This window comes from Anastrepha ludens, chromosome Y (assembly GCF_028408465.1).
Source record: "Anastrepha ludens isolate Willacy chromosome Y, idAnaLude1.1, whole genome shotgun sequence".
Classification (NCBI taxonomy): domain Eukaryota; kingdom Metazoa; phylum Arthropoda; class Insecta; order Diptera; family Tephritidae; genus Anastrepha; species Anastrepha ludens.
The window spans coordinates 1,959,433-1,982,376 of NC_071504.1; the positions used below are offsets into that span (position 1 = coordinate 1,959,433).

The 22,944-nt window shown below is 35.8% G+C and overlaps 1 protein-coding gene and 1 long non-coding RNA gene across 2 annotated transcripts; both read right to left on the reverse strand.

The window, feature by feature from the left end:
* Positions 1-345: 345 nt before the first annotated feature.
* LOC128870547 (uncharacterized) lies at positions 346-2,207 on the reverse strand. The gene is made up of 3 exons (XR_008455411.1): positions 1,227-2,207; positions 996-1,153; positions 346-941 (listed from the first exon to the last, which is right to left on the reverse strand). It is a non-coding gene; the product is annotated as an uncharacterized LOC128870547 (long non-coding RNA).
* A 2,422-nt stretch (positions 2,208-4,629) lies between these two features.
* On the reverse strand, positions 4,630-5,158 carry LOC128870552 (high mobility group protein D-like). The gene has a single exon (XM_054113205.1). It carries the CDS (start codon positions 4,997-4,999, stop codon positions 4,682-4,684), a length of 318 nt encoding a protein of 105 aa, XP_053969180.1. The 5' UTR covers positions 5,000-5,158; the 3' UTR covers positions 4,630-4,681.
* Between the last annotated feature and the right edge of the window lie 17,786 nt (positions 5,159-22,944).

The following is a 22,944-nucleotide window of genomic DNA, read 5'->3' on the forward strand; positions in this document are numbered from 1 at the left end:
TATCTGCAATTCGCCACTCGTGAGCAAAGTTGAATTTGAAATGACCTTATTATGAATCTACAAATTAGAACTCGAAAAAAGCTCGTTTAACATTTGCTCCTTCTCATTGCATTAACATTCTCTGGTTATACCCTAGCAAACCTAAGAAGCTACTACAACACCTACAACCTACGAGGGATGCAATTGCATCGACATTCTCAAAAACTTTTAAATTTATTTTATTATCTGTAGGAATATTTGAATTCACTGTTTTGATTTCCCATTATTTTAGCAATTCCCTACCTGAAGTTTGTTGTAGAAAACTAAAGTTGCTAAGAAATGAACAAAAATATTTTTTCTTAATTTCATTGATTATATTCAGTTTATTGAATTTCGCCTTTATACTTATGCACATACAACATAGTCCCAGATATTCCATTAGCATTAATATACGTGTAAAATACACAAATATAATATTACATTACGACAATGCTAATATATTTACATAAATTTTATTTCACTGGTACAAAAACCATATTAGGGAAAAGTGAAATTATTATATTAGCCCCATATAATTATATCTTGGAATTTAACTACAACAATTTGTAAATTTTTTATCACAGTTTTCTAAAACTACAAAACATAATAAATTGCACAACCCTAATGAGAAAAACTGCGAAAGTAAACCACATTATTTTGTACATAAAGGAGAATGTTTGAAAAACGATAACATAATCCGAATTATAGTAACAAACACTTTTGAATATGTAACGCAAAAACTACAGTTAAAGGCCTGCGTCTGTTCGCGGATTTGTGTGTTCATATGGAAGTAAGCCATGTAGTGGATACACCAGTTGGTTGTGGTCGGTAACCGCGCGAGCTTTCCTACCGGGATGCAATTCGTGCGTTACAATTTTCCCCATTTTTCTCTAGGTCAATTAAAGCTTGGATGACACAAACATCTAAAAAGGCACATTCTTACTTTTACAGTCATATTCACGTATTAACATATTTACCTCTTAGCAGCGGCAACGAGGTGATTAAAGATATCCTTCCAGTTGGCGATATCCCAGATAGCTTCAACATGGGATGGTCGTAGTCACTTCAGTTTTTTCTGCGCTGCAGCAAACTGCTCCTTTTCAGCGTTCACAATGGTCACATATGTTGATGATGCCTATAATACACAGAATTAATTATAAAATTCATTAAGCACTAATTATATACATTCATATATTTTAAAATCTCACCTTTAATATAAATAAAAATTTAATTAAAATATAATATTTCGTTCCATGATGATCCAAATGCGAGCTCCATACGTAAATTCTGATGGCGCTCCTTCTTTGCCGTGGTCCAAGGATTTCTTGTGGGTGGTCGATTCACTAAATTGCCGTCATTGGTAACGCGCACCTGTGGAATTTTTACGCACTTGTTATCTAGCCTTTATTCACACGCAAAACCGAAAGGGGCTCCGACTCCATGCAGTATCCCCTCACTTGTTTTGAGAGAAATATTACGAATTTTCCAATGAAATTCACAGGAGATGTTGATTTCGAGCTTATTTTGCTAAAACTAGCACCAACACTATTCAGTTAATAATAGTTTTTAAGTTATTTGTTGATAAAATTTGTCTTTTACCTTCACCAAATTTTGATACAATAAGTGCACTTATCACATTTATTTTAATAAATATTCAAACTACATTAACATACACACACGTTTTTAACTCTTTTTATTGATATATACCATAAATTAACAATTTAAATTGCATTTATAACTTGCAAACACTTGACGCCCCAGCTAAATTTACAATAACTGAAAAGCATGGCTGAATGGAGTGCTGCCAGAAGCAAAAAATAATAAAAAAATAGAATGCGATTGAAAACGAAGCAACATAGGAACATAATTTCCACACTCTTTTTTGTTAGAATAATGAGGGAATGGGGGTTTACAACCTCTAAGGTGTATATATTGAGTTCATAAATATATATAAATACAATATCGATATGATTTTCGAAATACAGTTCAGCTTCACGTAAAATTCCTACGCGAAAAGGAGTACTACGCAAAAATACTGTGGATTGCCTAGCCGGAGTTGGACTGATGAGGGTTATTTTTTTGAAGTGCGGCCGAAGGCCGCCTACGCAGAAGAAAGTTTTACGCAAAAATACTGTGGACAGCATAGACGATTTTTTATTCCAAATTTTTCGCCTGCGGCGCTTTTTTTTTTCTTTTTTTTAAATATATATATGTATAATATAGTGAAAATTTGGGATTAAAAATCGCGCTATTTTTTATTCCAACTTTTCGCCTGCGGCGCTTTTTTTTTCTTTTTTTTTAAATATATATATGTATAATATAGTGAAAGTTTGGAATAAAAAATTTTCGCCTCCGGCGCTTTTTTTTCTTTCTTTTTTTTTAAATATATATATGTATATATATATATCATATATTTATAATAATATAGTGAAAATTTGAAATTAAAAATATATATATCATATATATATCATATATTCAAAATGCATACAATCAAACATACTTTACTGAAAATCAAGCATTAATATATATATGTATATAAATATATACATATATCCATAAATATACCTATATATATAATATATATATGAATAGACGTATATAATATAGAAATAATTTGTAAAATTTTGTATTTCAATTCATTTATTATCTTCTAAAATTGTTTATTTATACGATGTCTGGCAGCACTTCGGCTGGTTGTAGTAACCAAAATAGGAGGATTCTTGGTCAATTTTACAATTTTTAAACTCAAATAACTTAAAAACTATAAGCCACCGCCAAGTGAGGTTTTCACTTTTAGAAAGTAGAATACCCCCTCTACCCCCCCCCCCTTATAACCCCTTTTTTTAAAAGAGGCGGGGGACCAAATGGGTATTTTCCCCCGAAAGGCCAACAAATTGCCACTTAACATATTTAATATAACGCTCGATCTGAAATTTTTTTAGCGCGACGATTTTTGGCTCCGACTCCATGTGTTCTCCCCTCACTTGTTTTGAAAGAAATATTACGAATTTTTCAATGAAATTCACAGGAGATGTTCATTTCGTGCTTATTTTGCTAAAACTAGCACCAACACTATTCTGTTAATAATAGTTTTTAAGTTATTTGTTGATAAAGTTTGTCTTTTACCTTCACCAAATTTTGATACAATAAGTGCACTTATCACATTTATTTTAATAAATATTCAAACTACATTAACATACACACACGTTTTTAACTCTTTTTATTGATATATACCATAAATTAACAATTTAAATTGCATTTTTAAGTTGCTAACTCCAAATATGCCAGCTAAATTTACAATAACTGAAAAGCATGGCTGAATGGAGTGCTGCCAGAAGCAAAAAATAAAAAAAATTATAGAATGCGATTGAAAACGAAGCAACATAGGAACATAATTTCCACACACTCTTTTCTGTTAGAATAATGAAGGAATGGGGGTTTACAACCTCTAAGATGTATATATTGAGTTCATAAATACAATATCGCAGGCGAAAATTTGGAATTAAAAATCGCGCGATTTTTTATTCCAAATTTTCGCCTGCGGCGCTTTTTTTTTCTTTTTTTTTTAAATATATATATGTATAATATAGTGAAAATTTGGAATTAAAAATCGCGCGATTTTTTATTCCAAATTTTCGCCTGCGGCGCTTTTTCTTTTTCTTTTTTTTAAATATATATATGTATATATATATATCATATATTCATAATAAAGTGAAAATTTGGAATTAAAAATCGCGCGATTTTTTATTCCAAATTTTCGCCTGCGGCGCTTTTTTTTTCTTTTTTTTTTAAATGTATATATGTATAATATAGTGAAAATTTGGATTAAAAATCGCGCGATTTTTATTCCAAATTTTCGCCTGCGTCGCTTTTTTTTCTTTTTTTTTAAATATATATATGTATATATATATATCATATATTCATAATATAGGGAAAATTTGGAATTAAAAATATATATATCATATATTCAAAATGCATACAATCAAACATACTTTACTGAAAATCAAGCATTAATATATATATGTATATAAATATATACATATATCCATAAATATACCTATATATATATATATATATATATATATATATATATATATATATATATATATATGAATAGACGTATATAATATAGAAATAATTTGTAAAATTTTGTATTTCTAGTCATTTATTATCTTCTAAAATTGTTTATTTATACGATGTCTGGCAGCACTTCGGCTGGTTGTAGTAACCAAAATAGGAGGATTCTTGGTCAATTTTACAATTTTTAAACTCAAATAACTTAAAAACTATAAGCCTCCGGTAGGTTCTGTTTTCAGTTTTAAGATGGGGATACACCCCTCTACCCCCCTTATACCCCTTTTTTTAAAAGGGGCGGGAGAACAAATGGGTATTTTCCCCGATTTTTCCCTGGGCAGAGGAACGTCAAGTTCTAACACTACTCACTCACATTTGTCACTTATTATTTTTTTATCACATATATTAATTTTTATTTTTTCTTTTCACGACTTCTCAGAACATTTACTTATAACTATGCATTTTGATCAATATTTATTTAATTTTATTATATTAAATTAAATGCAAAGCTTCTATTTTGTTACTTTCACTACAACTAAATACTTTTCATACGATAAATGCATGTGTAAACGATCGAAAATGACGCATATTATTTTTGTTTTACCTTTGATGTGAGTGACTTCAAACTTTGTGCAAACGTGTTTTCAATCCAGCTGATTATATGAATATAAATTCGGCAGCTGCCTCCATGGGCCTCAAATTCTCTCACCGCTTCATCAAAATCTTCCTTGGCTTTAGCTGCCTTTGCTTCCCATTCCGACTTGTCCTTCATTGAACGCCATAACTCTCCACCTTTTTTCGCCACTTCGGTTACTTTAATGCCTGGATTTTCGCGCTTAATCTGCTCGCGTGCAGCGTTGAGCCACAACATATATGCGGAAAGAGGACGCTTTGGTTTGTCAGACATTTCAATTTTTTCTTGCGTTCGCGAGTTTATATGGAAAATATAATTGAAATTACTAAATTTCGTCTTAAAATTTGCACATTGTTAAGCACTTTTAATTATTTAAAGTCACACTATTTCTCACTTATTATTCTTTTGACGAATTTATTATTTTCACTCACGTTTGTCACAAACAAAAAAAACCCGTAGCCGACGCCCCGTATACACATGTGAAAATGTGAAAAGGAAATGGGTCGAGGTCAGCCATTAAGGAAATTAGGGATTAAGAAACAAAAACAAAAATACCCTACAGGAATGATATAAATGGGTTCCACATTCCAGGGATAGTTTGCGTAAAGTAACGCAAACTATTAGTTTTTTCTAACATCATGCACGTACATATGTATGCAAATGCTATACAAAATTATATTTATATATACATACATATAATTTTTTTGCTTATCATTTTGTTCTTATTATAGACAAAATATAATAAGAACAAAAGGGAAAAAATATATATCACGCACACCACGGCAGGACACCTTGTACTTGGTTACGATCCACACATAGCCAAGACACGATCCTTCTATGCGGCGAATATTGCAGTGACCATTAGTATGTACCCACCCTCTCGCGGTGAACATACATATTAAAATCACATTAATTTGCGATTGTACCCAATTAGGTACATTTTTATTTTTTTTGGGTGGCAGGGTGTCTCATAAGGCTATGAAAATTTCTTCTGGCCAAATAACAAAAAAAAACTAAAATGCCTAGTGCATATTTAGTTAACAAAAAATATATATATTATTTTATTTTGTCCTCTCCTTCGCTGTGATCAGCACTGCACTGACCAGCCAAATGCACCACTACCAATATAATACACTAAAGCTAATTATAAAGCCGTGTATACATTACAAATTTTCGTTTTAAAAAAAAAAACAACTAATTAAAAATATTTCGCCACCCTCCGATTACGATAATATGACTCGCTACAGCGTTATGAAGAAAAGGGCTAGTCGCTACCCCCAACGATACCCGACAGCGTGCCGTTTGTGTGACGCAATCCACCCAATACGCCTCTGCCCCGTCTTCCGGGGAAACAGCCCGATTGAGCGGCTTCGGGAAGCGCTTCTGGGCCACTATTGCGCCAACTGCTTATCTATGGCCCACAAGTCGCGCAATTGCACAAGCGAGAGAAGGTGCAGACGATGCGGCGATCACCATCACACTATGCTGCATATTCCGGAGGAACGACGCTCGTGGAGCCAGCAAGTCGCTGAGGAAGACAGCGACGCGGTGTCAGTTAATGCGTCGGACGATTTCTCGGAGACATCGATTCCCGATCAAACCACGGCTGGAGCGGAAACTAGGCCTTTTCGGCCAGTTGTGGCCGCAGCGGGAACCAGGCCTTTCCGTACTACCATAGACAGGGGATCGGAGACCAGGCCTCTTCGACCCCAACTACAGCACGAACGTCGGCGCGAGCGTGAAGCGGAAACAAGGCCTTTCCATACCAGGGTAAACAGGAGATCGGAGACCAGGCCTATTCGACCCCAGCTATAGCACGAACGTCGGCGCGAGCGTGGAGCGGAAACTAGGCCTTTTCCACCACGCACGCGAACGACGTTAGTGCGCCAACGTCCAAGACGCAATGCTCGACTGGCGACTAGACCTCGCCAGCGAGCATTACCACCCGCATTCCGCGCAGGCGATCTCATTCCGGGACAGGCGCTACCCCCAGTGGCGACGATCATGCCGACCGCCGTCATTAAAATCGAGGCTGGGGGACGCCTTCACTTGGTGCGCGCCCTCATCGTCGCGTGCCTACCTGTTACAATCATCGCAAGCGGCTCGCAAGGGACCTAGGTTTATTAAGTACCCAGGTAGGAGGCCAAAGGGATGCGTGATAACGATTCGCGGAAGGAACGGCAATATGAAGCGCGTTGTCACACATGCTGCGGTGGTACCGGGATTCCAGCGCGTCACCCCCTTCCGAAGCGTCGACCCGGGTATAGCGGCGCCTTACGTGCACATGAGACTGGCGGACTCCAAATTCTTTGAATCCACTCCTATCCGCCTAGTGACAGGAGCGGAACTTTACTCCAGCGTGATGACACAGGAGACCCTACCCCGCTCTCTCAGCGCCATAATGGCGCAGAGTTCTATATTTGGCTGGGTACTGTCCGGGGTCTGCCCGTTAAACTAAACATTTTTTATTTTGTATAATACAAATTACAAATCAATAAATTTGAAATAATAAAATTTACTTCTTTTCGTGTGCAATAATAAATCCACGTACATAAAATTTCATCTTTACAGCATTTCAGACGGCACCAGCAGCCTCCGATGTCTCACCAATATACCGAACGTTGGCCGACACCTCCGTCCTAAAACAATCATTGCTTATCACAAGGGGGCCGGCATGTTTAGGCCACACCTTAATATTAAATATACATTTTTTAGCCACCCTAATGGTAACTGCGCCTACCGTTCCGACTGTTGCTAACCACCGTTTCCAGTCGCTGCAAGGTGAAGACCGTTAACCCTGGCATTTCCCCGCCGAACAGTTAAAACGTTTACCGTGTTAAACGTTGTTCGGCGAGGTTACTTTCACTTTAATTTCAATTATAACTTTCACTTCGATTTGTTAAAGGAAAGGATCAGGATGTGTCAGCTAGAGGTAAATAAAATTATATATATTTATATTTTATATTAACAATAAATAACACCGAGTTGTTACATATTGCAATACACATTTTATATCGACATGCATATTAAGATATATACTGCAAAATAAATATTAACGAATATATACTGACACGCCTTTGTGCTTTTCATTTTTTATAAAATATATCATCGGAGCGACCGTGGAGGCCCCACATTTTTCAAACCGCCCATTGCGTCGCATTCCCTTGAGAACACTTGGCATTTGACAGTTTGGTTCTTTTAAATTTGATTTCCACAATTTTCCGTGCCCATAAAGCATTATAGTTCTGCAGCAACCTCCCGAGATTTCAGGCTGATCAGAGTAAAGAGTAGTGAGTTATAGGAATTTTACTAAAATGTTATGGTAATATCACTTATAGCCAAAGCAGCCGTGCACTAGGAGGTGTTTCGGTTCACTCGGCACTTGACAGTTTGGTTGTTTTACATTCGATTTCCATAATTTTCTGTGCCCAGAAAGCATTATAGTTCTGCAGCAACTTCCCGAAATTTCAGGCTGCTCGGAGTAACCGGAAACGAGTTATAGCAGTTTTACTAAAAAGTTATGGTGATATCACTTATAGCCAAAGCAGCCTTGCACTAGGAGGTTCTGCAGCAACCTCCCGAAATTTCAGGCTGCTCCGAGTAACCGGAAACGAGTTATAGCAGTTTTACTAAAAAGTTATGGTGATATCACTTATAGCCAAAGCAGCCTTGCACTAGGAGGTTTTTCGGCTCACTCGGAATTTGACAGTTTGGTTGTTTTACATTCGATTTTCATAATTTTTCGTGCCTAGAAAGCACAATACCTTTACAGCAACCTCCCGAAATTTCACGCTGATCGGAGTAAAGAGAAGTGAGTTATAGGAATTTTACTAAAACGTTATGGTGATATCACTTAGAGCAAAAGCAGCCTTGGACTAGGAGGTTTTTCGGCACACTCGGAATTAGACAGTTTGGTTGTTTTACATTCGATTTTCATAAGTTTTCGTGGCTGGAAAGCACAATACCTTAGCAGCAACCTCCCGAAATGTCACGCTGATCGGAGTAAAGAGAAGTGAGTTATAGGAATTTTACTAAAAAGTTATGGTGATATCACTTATAGCCAGAGCAGCCTTGGACTAGGAGGGTTTTCGGCTCACTCGGAATTTGACAGTTTGGTTGTTTTACATTCGATTTTCATAATTTTTCGTGCCTAGAAAGCACAATACCTTAGCAGCAACCTCCCGAAATTTCACGCTGATCGGAGTAAAGAAGAGAGAGTTATAGGAATTTTACTAAACAGTTATGGTGATATCACTTATAGCCAAAGCAGCCTTGCACTAGGAGGTTTTTCGGCTCACTCGGAATTTGACAGTTTGGTTGTTTTGCATTCGATTTTCATAATTTTTCGTGCCTAGAAAGCACAATACCTTTGCAGCAACCTCCCGAAATGTCACGCTGATCGGAGTAAAGAGAAGTGAGTTATAGGAATTTTACTAAAAAGTTATGGTGATATCACTTATAGCCAAAGCAGCCTTGCACTAGGAGGTTTTTCGGTTCACTCGGAATTTGACAGTTTGGTTGTTTTGCATTCGATTTTCATAATTTTTCGTGCCTAGAAAGCACAATACCTTTGCAGCAACCTCCCGAAATGTCACGCTGATCGGAGTAAAGAGAAGTGAGTTATAGGAATTTTACTAAAAAGTTTTGGTGATATCACTTATAGCCAAAGCAGCCTTGGACTAGGAGGTTTTTCGGCTCACTCGGAATTTGACAGTTTGGTTGTTTTACATTCGATTTTCATAATTCTTCGTGCCTAGAAAGCACAATACCTTTGCAGCAACCTCCCGAAATTTCACGCTTATCCGAGTAAAGAGAAGTGTGTTATAGGAATTTAACTAAAAAGTTATGGTGATATCACTTATAGCCAAAGCAGCCTTGGGCTAGGAGGTTTTTCGGCTCACTCGGAATTTGACAGTTTGGTTGTTTTACATTCGATTTTCATAATTTTTCGTGGCAGGCAAGCACAATACCTTTGCAGCAACCTCCCGAAATTTCACGCTGATCGGAGTAAAGAAAAGTGAGTTATAGGAATTTTACTAAAAAGTTATGGTGATATCACTTATAGCCAGAGCAGCCTTGGACTAGGAGGGTTTTCGGCTCACTCGGAATTTGACAGTTTGGTTGTTTTACATTCGATTTTCATAATTTTTCGTGCCTAGAAAGCACAATACCTTAGCAGCAACCTCCCGAAATTTCACGCTGATCGGAGTAAAGAAAAGAGAGTTATAGGAATTTTACTAAAAAGTTATGGTGATATCACTTATAGCCAAAGCAGCCTTGGACTAGGAGGTTTTTCGGTTCACTCGGAATTTGACAGTTTGGTTGTTTTGCATTCGATTTTCATAATTTTTCGTGCCTAGAAAGCACAATACCTTTGCAGCAACCTCCCAAATGTCACGCTGATCGGAGTAGAGAGAAGTGAGTTATAGGAATTTTACTAAAAAGTTATGGTGATATCACTTATAGCCAAAGCAGCCTTGGACTAGGAGGTTTTTCGGCTCACTCGGAATTTGACAGTTTGGTTGTTTTACATTCGATTTTCATAATTTTTCGTGCCTAGAAAGCACAATACCTTTACAGCAACCTCCCGAAATTTCACGCTGATCGGAGTAAAGAGAAGTGAGTTATAGGAATTTTACTAAAACGTTATGGTGATATCACTTAGAGCAAAAGCAGCCTTGCACTAGGAGGTGTTTCGGCTCACTCGGCATTTGACAGTTCGGTTGTGTTACATTAGATTTTCATAATTCTTTACGCTTAGAAAGCATAATACTTTTCCAGCAACCTCCCAAAGTTCAGGCTGGTCGGAGTAAAGAGAAGTGAGTTATAAGAATTTTACTAAAAAGTTATGGTGATATCACTTATAGACAAAGCGGCCTTGCACCAGGAGGTGTTTCGGCTCACATGGCATTTGGCAGTTTGATTTTTTACATTCGATTTTCATAATTTTTCGTGCCCGGAAAGCATTATAGTTTTGCAGTAACCTCCCGAAATTTCAGGCTGCTCGGAGTAACCGGAAACGAGTTATAGCAGTTTCACTAAAAAGTTCTGGTGATATCACTTATAGCCAAAGCAGCCTTGCACAGTGACAGCTGCGCATGTCATAGAGAATGTGAAGATCCCGATACCCCAATCGATGACGACGGAATTGTAGTTCCGTTACCCGACCATGACGAGGTGAGAATAGCAATATCACGGCTAAAGAACAACAAAGCCGCGGGCGCCGACGGACTGCCGGCTGAGCTATTCAAACATGGCGGCGAGGAGCTGGTAAGGTGCATGCATCAGCTTCTATGCAAAATATGGTCGGATGAAAGCATGCCTGCCGATTGGAATTTAAGTGTGCTCTGCCCAATCCATAAGAAGGGCGATCCTGCAATTTGTGCCAATTACCGCGGGATTAGTCTTCTAAATATCGCCTATAAGGTTCTAGCGAGCGTATTGTGTGAAAAGCTGAAGCCCACCGTCAACCAACTGATTGGACCTTATCAGTGTGGCTTCAGACCTGGAAAGTCCACCATTGACCAAATATTCACAATACGCCAAATCTTGGAAAAGACCCATGAAAGGAGAATCGACACACACCATCTTTTCGTCGACTTCAAAGCTGCATTCGACAGTACGGAAAGGAGTTACCTGTATGCCGCTATGTCTGAATTTGGTATCCCCGCAAAACTAATACGGCTATGTAAGATGACGCTGCTCAACACCAGCAGCGCCGTCAGAATTGGGAAGGACCTCTACGAGCCGTTTGATACCAAACGAGGTTTCAGACAGGGTGACTCACTGTCGTGTGACTTCTTTAACCTGATGTTGGAGAGCATCGTACGAGCCGCAGAACTTAATCGCTCAGGCACAATATTTTATAAGAGCGTACAATTGTTGGCGTATGCCGATGATATCGATATCATCGGCCTTAACAACCGCGCTGTTAGTTCTGCCTTCTCCAAACTGGATAAAGAGGCAAAGCGAATGGGTTTGGTGGTGAACGAGGACAAAACGAAGTACCTCCTGTCTTCAAACAAACAGTCGGCGCACTCGCGTATCGGCACCCACGTCACTGTAGACAGTTATAATTTCGAGGTTGCAAAAGACTTCGTTTATTTAGGAACCAGCATTAACACCGATAACAATGTCAGCCTTGAAATCCAACATAGAATCTCTCTTGACAACAAGTGCTACTTTGGACTAAGTAGGCAACTGAGCAGTAAAGTCCTCTCTCGACGAACAAAACTAACACTCTACAAGACTGTCATCATGCCCGACCTGACGAAGGCGCAGAAGCGTGGACGATGACAACATCCGATGAAGCGACGCTTGGAGTGTTCGAGAGAAAGATTCTGCGTAAGATTTTTGGACCTTTGCACGTTGGCAACGGCGAATATCGCAGACGATGGAACGATGAGCTGTATGAGCTTTACGACGACATAGACATAGCGCAGCGAATAAAGATCCAGCGGCTTCGTTGGCTGGGTCATGTCGTCCGAATGGATACAAACGCTCCGGCTTTGAAAGTATTCGATGCGGTACCAGCTGGTGGTAGCAGAGGAAGAGGAAGGCCTCCTCTGTGTTGGAAAGATCAGGTGGAGAAGGACTTGGCTTCACTTGGTGTGTCCAATTGGCGCCGGTTAGCACGAGAAAGAAACGACTGGCGCGCTTTGTTAAGCTCGGCCAAAATCGCGTAAGCGGTTATCGCGCCAATTAAGAAGAAGAAGAAGCCTTGCACCAGGAGGTGTTTCCGCTCACTTGGTGTTTAGGCCACAGCCTAATATTAAATATACTTTTTTTAGCCACCCTAATGGTAACTGCGTCTACCGTTCCGACTGTTGCTAACCACCGTTTCCAGTCGCTGCAACGTGAAGGCCGTTAACCCTGGCATTTCCAGGCCGAACAGTTAAAACGTTTACCGTGTTAAACGTTGTTCGGCGAGGTTACTTTCACTTTAATTTCAATTATAACTTTCACTTCGATTTGTTAAAGGAAAGGATCAGGACGTGTCAGCCAGAGGTAAATAAAATTATATATATTTATATTTTATATTAACAATAAATAACACCGAGTTGTTACATATTGCAATACACATTTTATATCGACATGCATATTAAGATATATACTGCAAAATAAATATTAACGAATATATACTGACACGCCTTTGTGCTTTTCATTTTTTATAAAATACTAGCATTCCCCAGTGGGCTTCGCACCACCATACATAAAATGTTTTTTTATATTGAATCGTCTGGCGTGCTCCCCAATTGGTGTTTTATTGGCTTTTATTATATTATTATTTTGTGGTCATCGGTGGGCATCAGATCGAGTGCCACTTTGAACAATTTCACGAATTCATTGTGTTGATGGAACATTGTTTGCAATTCATTCACGATTAATCTTCTCGTATTTGTCGAAATTGCACAGCGCTGATCTAATTCACGATTCTCATCACCAATAAAATATATTTGCAAAAATTGATGGTCACCATCTGGGAATAGTAGCAAAGACCCAGCTCTATGGTATATTTGACCTTGAATCTGTAAAGTTCGAGAAATATATGTAGATAACGGATCTGATTTTTTAAAAACATCGAACACAGGGACGGCACATAAATTAAATACGATATTGTTTATTCCAAACGAAGTAATAACCTTAAACGTCGGCAAAAATCCATCTCTTATAATATTTGTAGCTCCAAAAGATGTGATTTGAAAGCATGAATTGTATTTTTTAATGTTTAAGAGGAAATGCTTCGACGTTGGTGAATTGCCAAAAACCAATGAATGCAAAGGTTCTGGCGGAAGTTCTAGCACCGGCAATTTGACTTTCCCACCAGCACAGCACATACCAGGCGTTTAGTTTCTGAATTTAATTGCTTTGCAATGTATACATTCTATATTCATTTTGCCAATGTAGGCATGCATGCTGTAATCAATGGTGGCATCGTAATTGAAATACGCGCGGTCCATTTGACGTATATCATAAACGGACGTACGCCCACGACGGTTTCTTGGTGCTTCACTATTAACCGACTGATTTCTCCGTCTGTGTCTTGTTGTCTGTTGTCTTTCCACTTAATTTCGTCGAACACGATTTTCTTCACTTTGTAATCACATAAAATGTCATAACTCAGGAACGGCTGCACCGATTTCAATCAAACTTCGCACAAACCACCTCCTCAAAGATAGAAAAGAACTCTAAAATTTTCGTGTCAATCGGTTCGGCGGTTCTTGAGTTATAAGATTACCAAGGAAATGTAACTTCTTTTTATATATATAGATATCATCGGAGCGACCGTGGAGGCCCCACATTTTTCAAACCGCCCATTGCGTCGCATTCCGATGAGAACATGGTCCTTCGAGCCGGATTTTAATAAAGGATCCATTTAAACAGAGCACCAGCAAGCCAAAGAGCACCAGCAAGCATCAAAAGCACCAGCAAGCTAAAGAGCACCAGCAAGCATCAAAAGCACCAGCAAGCTAAAGAGCACCAGCAAGCATAAAAAGCACCAAGCCATCAGCTAACAATCCGTTCCAGCAAAACCAGGTACGTGGATTTATTGCACACTTTTTTTTTGGTGGAAATAAGCAAATTAAAAAAAAAAAAAAATCAAAAAGGGTCAACGACTCGGTCTGTCCGCAAACAGACAATACAAGTGCGCGCGGTATTTTCAAGCTAATCAACCATCTAACAGCGCGTTGTTGGGAATTTTTCAATTTTTCTCTTATTCCGTTCCTTTTACTTGTACATTCCCGCTGTTAAGTTGAGTACACAACTACACAAGCAACGCCGTAGTAAATTAAAATCGATCCCAGCGCACTTTTTGCTACGGTATATACATACCGCTGATTATTGTGTGGGTGGCGAAATTCTCGTACATAAATATAAATATATTATCTTTTTGGTCAATAAATATATATCTATATATATAAAAATGAAATGATGTTCGTTTGTACGCATTTTTTTGGGCCGATACGAGGCCAATTTTATTCGTTCTTTTTTCATATTATAGGGATCCACTAGGGGAAGGTTTTTAGCAAAAAAAAATTTCTTTTAAATATTTTCTTCATTTAAAAAAAAGAAAAAAATCAAAATATCGTACAAAACAAAACTTGCTCGATTCTTAGATTAAAGTAAGTTTCGAATCGACATTCATTTTATGTGTACAACTTTTTTTGAATTTTTCGTTATTGTATACAGAAATTTCAAATGATTCGAATAAAATTTTTATTTTTTTTTATTTCTTCCATAAAATATTACACCTGTCGTTAGACAATAAGTAATTTGATTTACAAAAAGATGCAATGAGAGTGATATTGAAGGGCCAATGCCCCCAAGCTCATTTTGAAGAAATATATATGTACATATTATTTAAAAACAAGTGGTTAACAAATAATGACATATACGATTAGTTGGCAATTGATTACAAGGATTTTGCAAGATCTGTTGGTCTTTGACGGTTAAGCCGACTTTGGGTCGATTTTTCTTTATTTGGTAGTCTTCTCATCATAGGATTTGTATGCGTTAATAGTCTATTTATGTGTCTTCTGCTAGCGCTTTGTATTGTTTCATCTATAGTATCGATGTCAAGGTCGCGATGAATATCTGCGTTAGGTATGTACCAAGGTGCATTAGTTAAGGTCCTAAGTATTTATGAAAATAATGTTTCAATTCAATTGAGCAATGCTTTCTTTGACCAATTCTGTATGGAAATGAATGCGTTTGCAAACGATGTTTTCGGCTAGGAACAAATGTTGGAATCGAATGAAAAAGGAAAGAAACGCGAAATGATAAAAAAAATTCTTGGAAAATTTAAAATGAATGGTGCTTCATTGGAAAAATTCAAAGGTAATAAGAACATACACAAGATAAAGTTAGAATTCGAATTTTTAGATTTATTTTGTTTATTTCTCATTTTTTCAGAAGTACACCACACAACAACTCATTCCAACTCTGATTTTGAAATCCTGTTGGAATTGGTGATCGATAATTTTGTCACTATAATGGTCAATGGAAATTTGCGTGTATCAGACCCTGCATATTATTTACCATATCAACTTTTTATGGAACATATGGACCAAATGAACACAAAAAAATAATTTAGTTTTGTTTTGATTTTTTGCAACATTTTGGTTTTCAGTTACAATAATACAATAAAAACAATACTGTTTTTTCGTGAACACAAGTGAACACAAAATTCTAAATTTTTTATGTTGTTTGTTTAGAATTTTTTTAGAAAAAAAGTAAACTTTTTGGTTTTGAGGAAATTTGTTTATTGTTGCTATTTGTGAAAGCGTAGATATTTGTAAGTATTTGACTATAATCCTAAAAGTTAATGGAATACCACTATGACACATAGAAAACATTTTTTCAAAGGGGTATTTTTCGAAAATTATAAAAAAAATTGTTTTCAAAAATTTTGAAGAAATAAAGTAAAATAAAAAAATTTCGAAAGCATGAAATTTTTTCAAAACCAAATTTTCCTCAAAAAGATAAAAGAAATTTCTTCGAAGGGGTGTTTTTCTAAAATTACAAAAAAAAATTTCAAAAATGTTAAACAAATAAAATAAAATAAAACTTTTTCAAGGGTATGAAATTGTTTCAAAACAAAATTTTCTGAAAACCAAAAAAAAATTAAAAAAAAAATGGTGTTTTCAAAGCATTTCATATTCCACTATTAATAGAGAATACATCTTTTCGAGGGGGTGTTTTTCAAAGCGGAAAAAAATCTTTTTTAACAAATCAATTTAAACTTTTACAAAAGTATGAAATTTTTTCAAGAACAAAATTTCCTCAAAAACGTTAAATTAAAAAAAAAATGTTTTTTCAAAATATTTAATTTTCAGCAATTAACTGAGAAGAAATTTGTTAGAGCGAAGTGTTTTTCAAAACTTCAAAAAACACTTTTTAACCAAAAAAAAAATAAACCTTTTTTCAAAAAAAGCAGGAATGATAACATTGCCTAACAATTTCTGCACTTTTGCACAGTCTAAAGAGGCATTGATACAGAGTGTATTTCGAAACATAGTTCAACATTACAAAAACCATGATTGACTCAGCGAAAGAGCAATTTTAGCTGGGAAAAATAAGGACGTCAATGATATAAATTCAGCTATTTTAGATTAAATACCTGGTGACATAGTTGCGTATAAGTCAATGGACACTATTACTGATCAAGATGAGGTCGTAAATTATCCAACTGAATTCTCAAACTCACTCGATTTGCCAGGCTTACCACCTCATAATTTACGATTAAAAATCTATGAATAATTTTCTTTGAAATAAGTGAAAAGAAATAACTGAGAGTTTTAAGATAAACACGTTAAATTATTTTAATGCTTTATAACAGTGGGTGAACGCAGACTTTTTCTGCCATGTGTACCTACTTGCCTTCTAAACTTCCTACAAAATAATTGTATTCATATGTTACTACATCCATGCACGTTCATACATTCAAGCATACATATACATATGCGCGAGCACAGCGCTCCCTTCTTGCTTCCGTGTACTTTTGTCTTTCACCAGTCGATATTCCTAATATTGTACTTACAAAAACACAATACAGGTATCCCTTGTATAACGCGGTCTTATACAACGTGGTTTCGATATAACGCGATTTGGAAAAATTAGGTTTCAGTACAACGCGAAATTTAGGATTATATAACACGAAGGGGAAAATACATAATTATAAAATCTGGTAACACTAATTTGCGTACCACATATTTATAATATGTAATGTATTTTTAATGTAAACCGGGAATTACCCTTTTTTGCCTTAGATAGATAGAATAGATATTAATCTAGCACCTTATTACGAAATTGAAAAGGAGCTTAAAAAAACCACCCACCAAAAACTGATAACAGATTTCGCAATTATAAAACCAGTAGAAGAACCGCAAGGTCCCACAACTAGTTTCTTATCCAATAGCGAAAACTATGTTGAAGAAATATTTTCTGATGAAGCTATGGCTCCCCCAAAACGAACACGTGCAAAGATCTTTGAAGACAGTGAAACAGATTAATTACCATATGAAGTTTGAAGAATAACAATAAAGTTTTTAATAAACCTTTAATTTGTTTTAGTTTATTTTTAAATTTTTTGTTTTGTGTTTTTAATTGTATAAGAAAGTCTGAACTTTAGTATTGAGTTGAAATATATGTGCATCTGTTATTTTGTATGTATTTTATTTAAAAAAAACCTATTGGAACATAATCCCCAAATTTATATGAAAACTATGTTTTAGATAACGCGGAATTACATAACGCGCAATTCTTCTGGAACGTAACTATCGCGTTATACGAGGGATACCTGTACTTTGATAGACGCAAAAGCAACAGCAAGCATAACGCGATGGCCGCTTTGCCACCACACATTCTAAAATGTTCTAGAACACAACAAAAACACATACCTCACATGCGCATGTCGCCCAAAGCTAAAATCTAAGCCTAGCGACTACAAAAACAAAATACATTCGTAGACGCAGTCGCAGCGGCCATGATTCTATCAGCGACGGCGCTGAACAATTTAGAACAAAAACAAAAAGTTCATTCATAAGTTCGAGCTCATATTTCAATTTCATTCATAAAACGACCCGCCATATGCCAATTTTCGCGACCATTCGAAAATAGTCAATATTGGAATATTTCGCGTGGAATTATTTGCCAATATTTGATAAATCTTAAATTTTTGTCATGTCGAGTGGCCGCTCCTCCGTATGTATGTATGCACCCTTATATGTATGTAAATATGTCGGGAAAATACCCATTTGGTCCCCCGCCTCTTTTAAAAAAAGGGGGTATAAGGGGGGGGGGGGGGGGTAGAGGGGGTATTCTACTTTCTAAAAGTGAAAACCTCACTTGGCGGTGGCTTATAGTTTTTAAGTTATTTGAGTTTAAAAATTGTAAAATTGACCAAGAATCCTCCTATTTTGGTTACTACAACCAGCCGAAGTGCTGCCAGACATCGTATAAATAAACAATTTTAGAAGATAATAAATGAATTGAAATACAAAATTTTACAAATTATTTCTATATTATATACGTCTATTCATATATATATATATATATATATATATATATATAGGTATATTTATGGATATATGTATATATTTATATACATATATATATTAATGCTTGATTTTCAGTAAAGTATGTTTGATTGTATGCATTTTGAATATATGATATATATATGATATATATATTTTTAATTTCAAATTTTCACTATATTATTATAAATATATGATATATATATATATACATATATATATTTAAAAAAAAAGAAAGAAAAAAAAGCGCCGGAGGCGAAAATTTTTTATTCCAAACTTTCACTATATTATACATATATATATTTAAAAAAAAAGAAAAAAAAAGCGCCGCAGGCGAAAAGTTGGAATAAAAAATAGCGCGATTTTTAATCCCAAATTTTCACTATATTATACATATATATATTTAAAAAAAAGAAAAAAAAAAGCGCCGCAGGCGAAAAATTTGGAATAAAAAATCGTCTATGCTGTCCACAGTATTTTTGCGTAAAACTTTCTTCTGCGTAGGCGGCCTTCGGCCGCACTTCAAAAAAATAACCCTCATCAGTCCAACTCCGGCTAGGCAATCCACAGTATTTTTGCGTAGTACTCCTTTTCGCGTAGGAATTTTACGTGAAGCTGAACTGTATTTCGAAAATCATATCGATATTGTATTTATATATATTTATGAACTCAATATATACACCTTAGAGGTTGTAAACCCCCATTCCCTCATTATTCTAACAAAAAAGAGTGTGGAAATTATGTTCCTATGTTGCTTCGTTTTCAATCGCATTCTATTTTTTTATTATTTTTTGCTTCTGGCAGCACTCCATTCAGCCATGCTTTTCAGTTATTGTAAATTTAGCTGGGGCGTCAAGTGTTTGCAAGTTATAAATGCAATTTAAATTGTTAATTTATGGTATATATCAATAAAAAGAGTTAAAAACGTGTGTGTATGTTAATGTAGTTTGAATATTTATTAAAATAAATGTGATAAGTGCACTTATTGTATCAAAATTTGGTGAAGGTAAAAGACAAATTTTATCAACAAATAACTTAAAAACTATTATTAACTGAATAGTGTTGGTGCTAGTTTTAGCAAAATAAGCTCGAAATCAACATCTCCTGTGAATTTCATTGGAAAATTCGTAATATTTCTCTCAAAACAAGTGAGGGGATACTGCATGGAGTCGGAGCCCCTTTCGGTTTTGCGTGTGAATAAAGGCTAGATAACAAGTGCGTAAAAATTCCACAGGTGCGCGTTACGAATGACGGCAATTTAGTGAATCGACCACCCACAAGAAATCCTTGGACCACGGCAAAGAAGGAGCGCCATCAGAATTTACGTATGGAGCTCGCATTTGGATCATCATGGAACGAAATATTATATTTTAATTAAATTTTTATTTATATTAAAGGTGAGATTTTAAAATATATGAATGTATATAATTAGTGCTTAATGAATTTTATAATTAATTCTGTGTATTATAGGCATCATCAACATATGTGACCATTGTGAACGCTGAAAAGGAGCAGTTTGCTGCAGCGCAGAAAAAACTGAAGTGACTACGACCATCCCATGTTGAAGCTATCTGGGATATCGCCAACTGGAAGGATATCTTTAATCACCTCGTTGCCGCTGCTAAGAGGTAAATATGTTAATACGTGAATATGACTGTAAAAGTAAGAATGTGCCTTTTTAGATGTTTGTGTCATCCAAGCTTTAATTGACCTAGAGAAAAATGGGGAAAATTGTAACGCACGAATTGCATCCCGGTAGGAAAGCTCGCGCGGTTACCGACCACAACCAACTGGTGTATCCACTACATGGCTTACTTCCATATGAACACACAAATCCGCGAACAGACGCAGGCCTTTAACTGTAGTTTTTGCGTTACATATTCAAAAGTGTTTGTTACTATAATTCGGATTATGTTATCGTTTTTCAAACATTCTCCTTTATGTACAAAATAATGTGGTTTACTTTCGCAGTTTTTCTCATTAGGGTTGTGCAATTTATTATGTTTTGTAGTTTTAGAAAACTGTGATAAAAAATTTACAAATTGTTGTAGTTAAATTCCAAGATATAATTATATGGGGCTAATATAATAATTTCACTTTTCCCTAATATGGTTTTTGTACCAGTGAAATAAAATTTATGTAAATATATTAGCATTGTCGTAATGTAATATTATATTTGTGTATTTTACACGTATATTAATGCTAATGGAATATCTGGGACTATGTTGTATGTGCATAAGTATAAAGGCGAAATTCAATAAACTGAATATAATCAATGAAATTAAGAAAAAATATTTTTGTTCATTTCTTAGCAACTTTAGTTTTCTACAACAAACTTCAGGTAGGGAATTGCTAAAATAATGGGAAATCAAAACAGTGAATTCAAATATTCCTACAGATAATAAAATAAATTTAAAAGTTTTTGAGAATGTCGATGCAATTGCATCCCTCGTAGGTTGTAGGTGTTGTAGTAGCTTCTTAGGTTTGCTAGGGTATAACCAGAGAATGTTAATGCAATGAGAAGGAGCAAATGTTAAACGAGCTTTTTTCGAGTTCTAATTTGTAGATTCATAATAAGGTCATTTCAAATTCAACTTTGCTCACGAGTGGCGAATTGCAGATATTTACCACGCGAGTGACGCGAGTGGAGGGTTTCTATATTTACTTACCACGCTAGGACAGAAATTCAGATTTTTTCTGCGTTTACCATACTACTGAGGAAGTTCATAAGATTTTTCGGCACACTACTAAGGAAATCGAAGCGAATAAATTTGCGATTAAGAAGGCCGTGCGGCAGTTAGTTTGTGGTGCAGAAGCTAAAGTCGGCGGAGTTATTCGTTTTGTTTTTTGGCACGTATTTAATTCAGGTTCAAGTCCTGAAGTCATATTTTTTTTTCTTGCACATTTTATTTTACAATTCAAACCAGGAAAGTTTGGTAAAATTTTTGAGTTTATTTTAATTAAAATTTCTTTAAAATACTGTTTTTTTTTTTGTATTTTATAAATGGAAATTTCTTTTCGGTATAAAATAGTTCATACTGGATATGACCTGATTTTTATATAAATCAATCAAAACAGAAAATATGTACATATGTCTATAATCTATTTCATCAAATCCAAATTATATTGATGAGGAAATATCATTCTAATATCTGTCCAGAAAGCCAAACGCGCAAACACACATACACATAGTAGAAAAAGTCTGCGTTCACCTATGCAAATATTCTTTGCATTAGAAAAAGTTCAAAACAATAAATATTTCAAAATTTTGTTTTAATGAGTTTTATTAAGTTCACTTAAACGTAACTATCACACATATTTCGCTACCAATAACAAAATCAAATTTAAAATGAGATCACATAAAATTAAAAAGGCCATTTAAACTAAACGGAAAAAGTTTGCGTTCACTTCAATAATAATAAAATAAAAGGCTTAAGATCATAGAAATGTTTTAAAATTAATAGCTAGTTGGATATCCCCGGCTTTTTATGACTTCTAGGAGGCGTCTTTTCATTGATCCAACTAGGTTGGCTGTTATTTCTGGTCTTATGGGTTCCCATTCCTCGTTTAGCGCGTTCTTTAGCATTTCCTTGCTAGTCATTGTACGCTCTCGTATTTTTTTTTTTCTAGAACGTCCCATAAGTGCTCAAAGGGGTTAAGGTCAGGTGATTGTGGGGGTGTGCGAAGTTGTTTTGGAACATTATACAACAACCACAACCCAACAATCTCTGCTGTGTGTTTCGGGTCGTTGTCCTGTCGGAAAACAAATCTTTCACCGAGTCCCAGTTTGATTGCACTTTCTCTCAAATTCGTTTTTAAAATATCGAGATAATCATGTCTGTTCATTATCGACTCAAAAAACTGCATATTTCCAACGCCCGAACTAGCCATACACCCCCATATCATGGCACCTCCTCCCCCATGCTTTACCGTAGGTACCAGATTTTGCTTTCCAGGTGCCGTTCCGTTTTTCCTCCAAATAATTTTACGACTTTTTATCCCGAAAATGCAAAACTTGCCCTCATCTGAAAAAATCACACTATTACAAAACTCAGGTGGCTTGTTTACGTATTCCTTGGCGAAAGCCATCCGCTTAAGTCGATTTACTCGCGATATGAAGGGGTTTTTTCGGGCCACTCTGCCGTGAAATCCGATTCTTTTTCGAATTTTTCTTACTGTATC

Coding starts and splice junctions, on each gene's coding strand:
- LOC128870552 (XM_054113205.1), bottom strand. CDS start 4,999: ATGTCTGACAAACCAAAGCGTCCTCTTTCCGCATATATGTTGTGGCTC.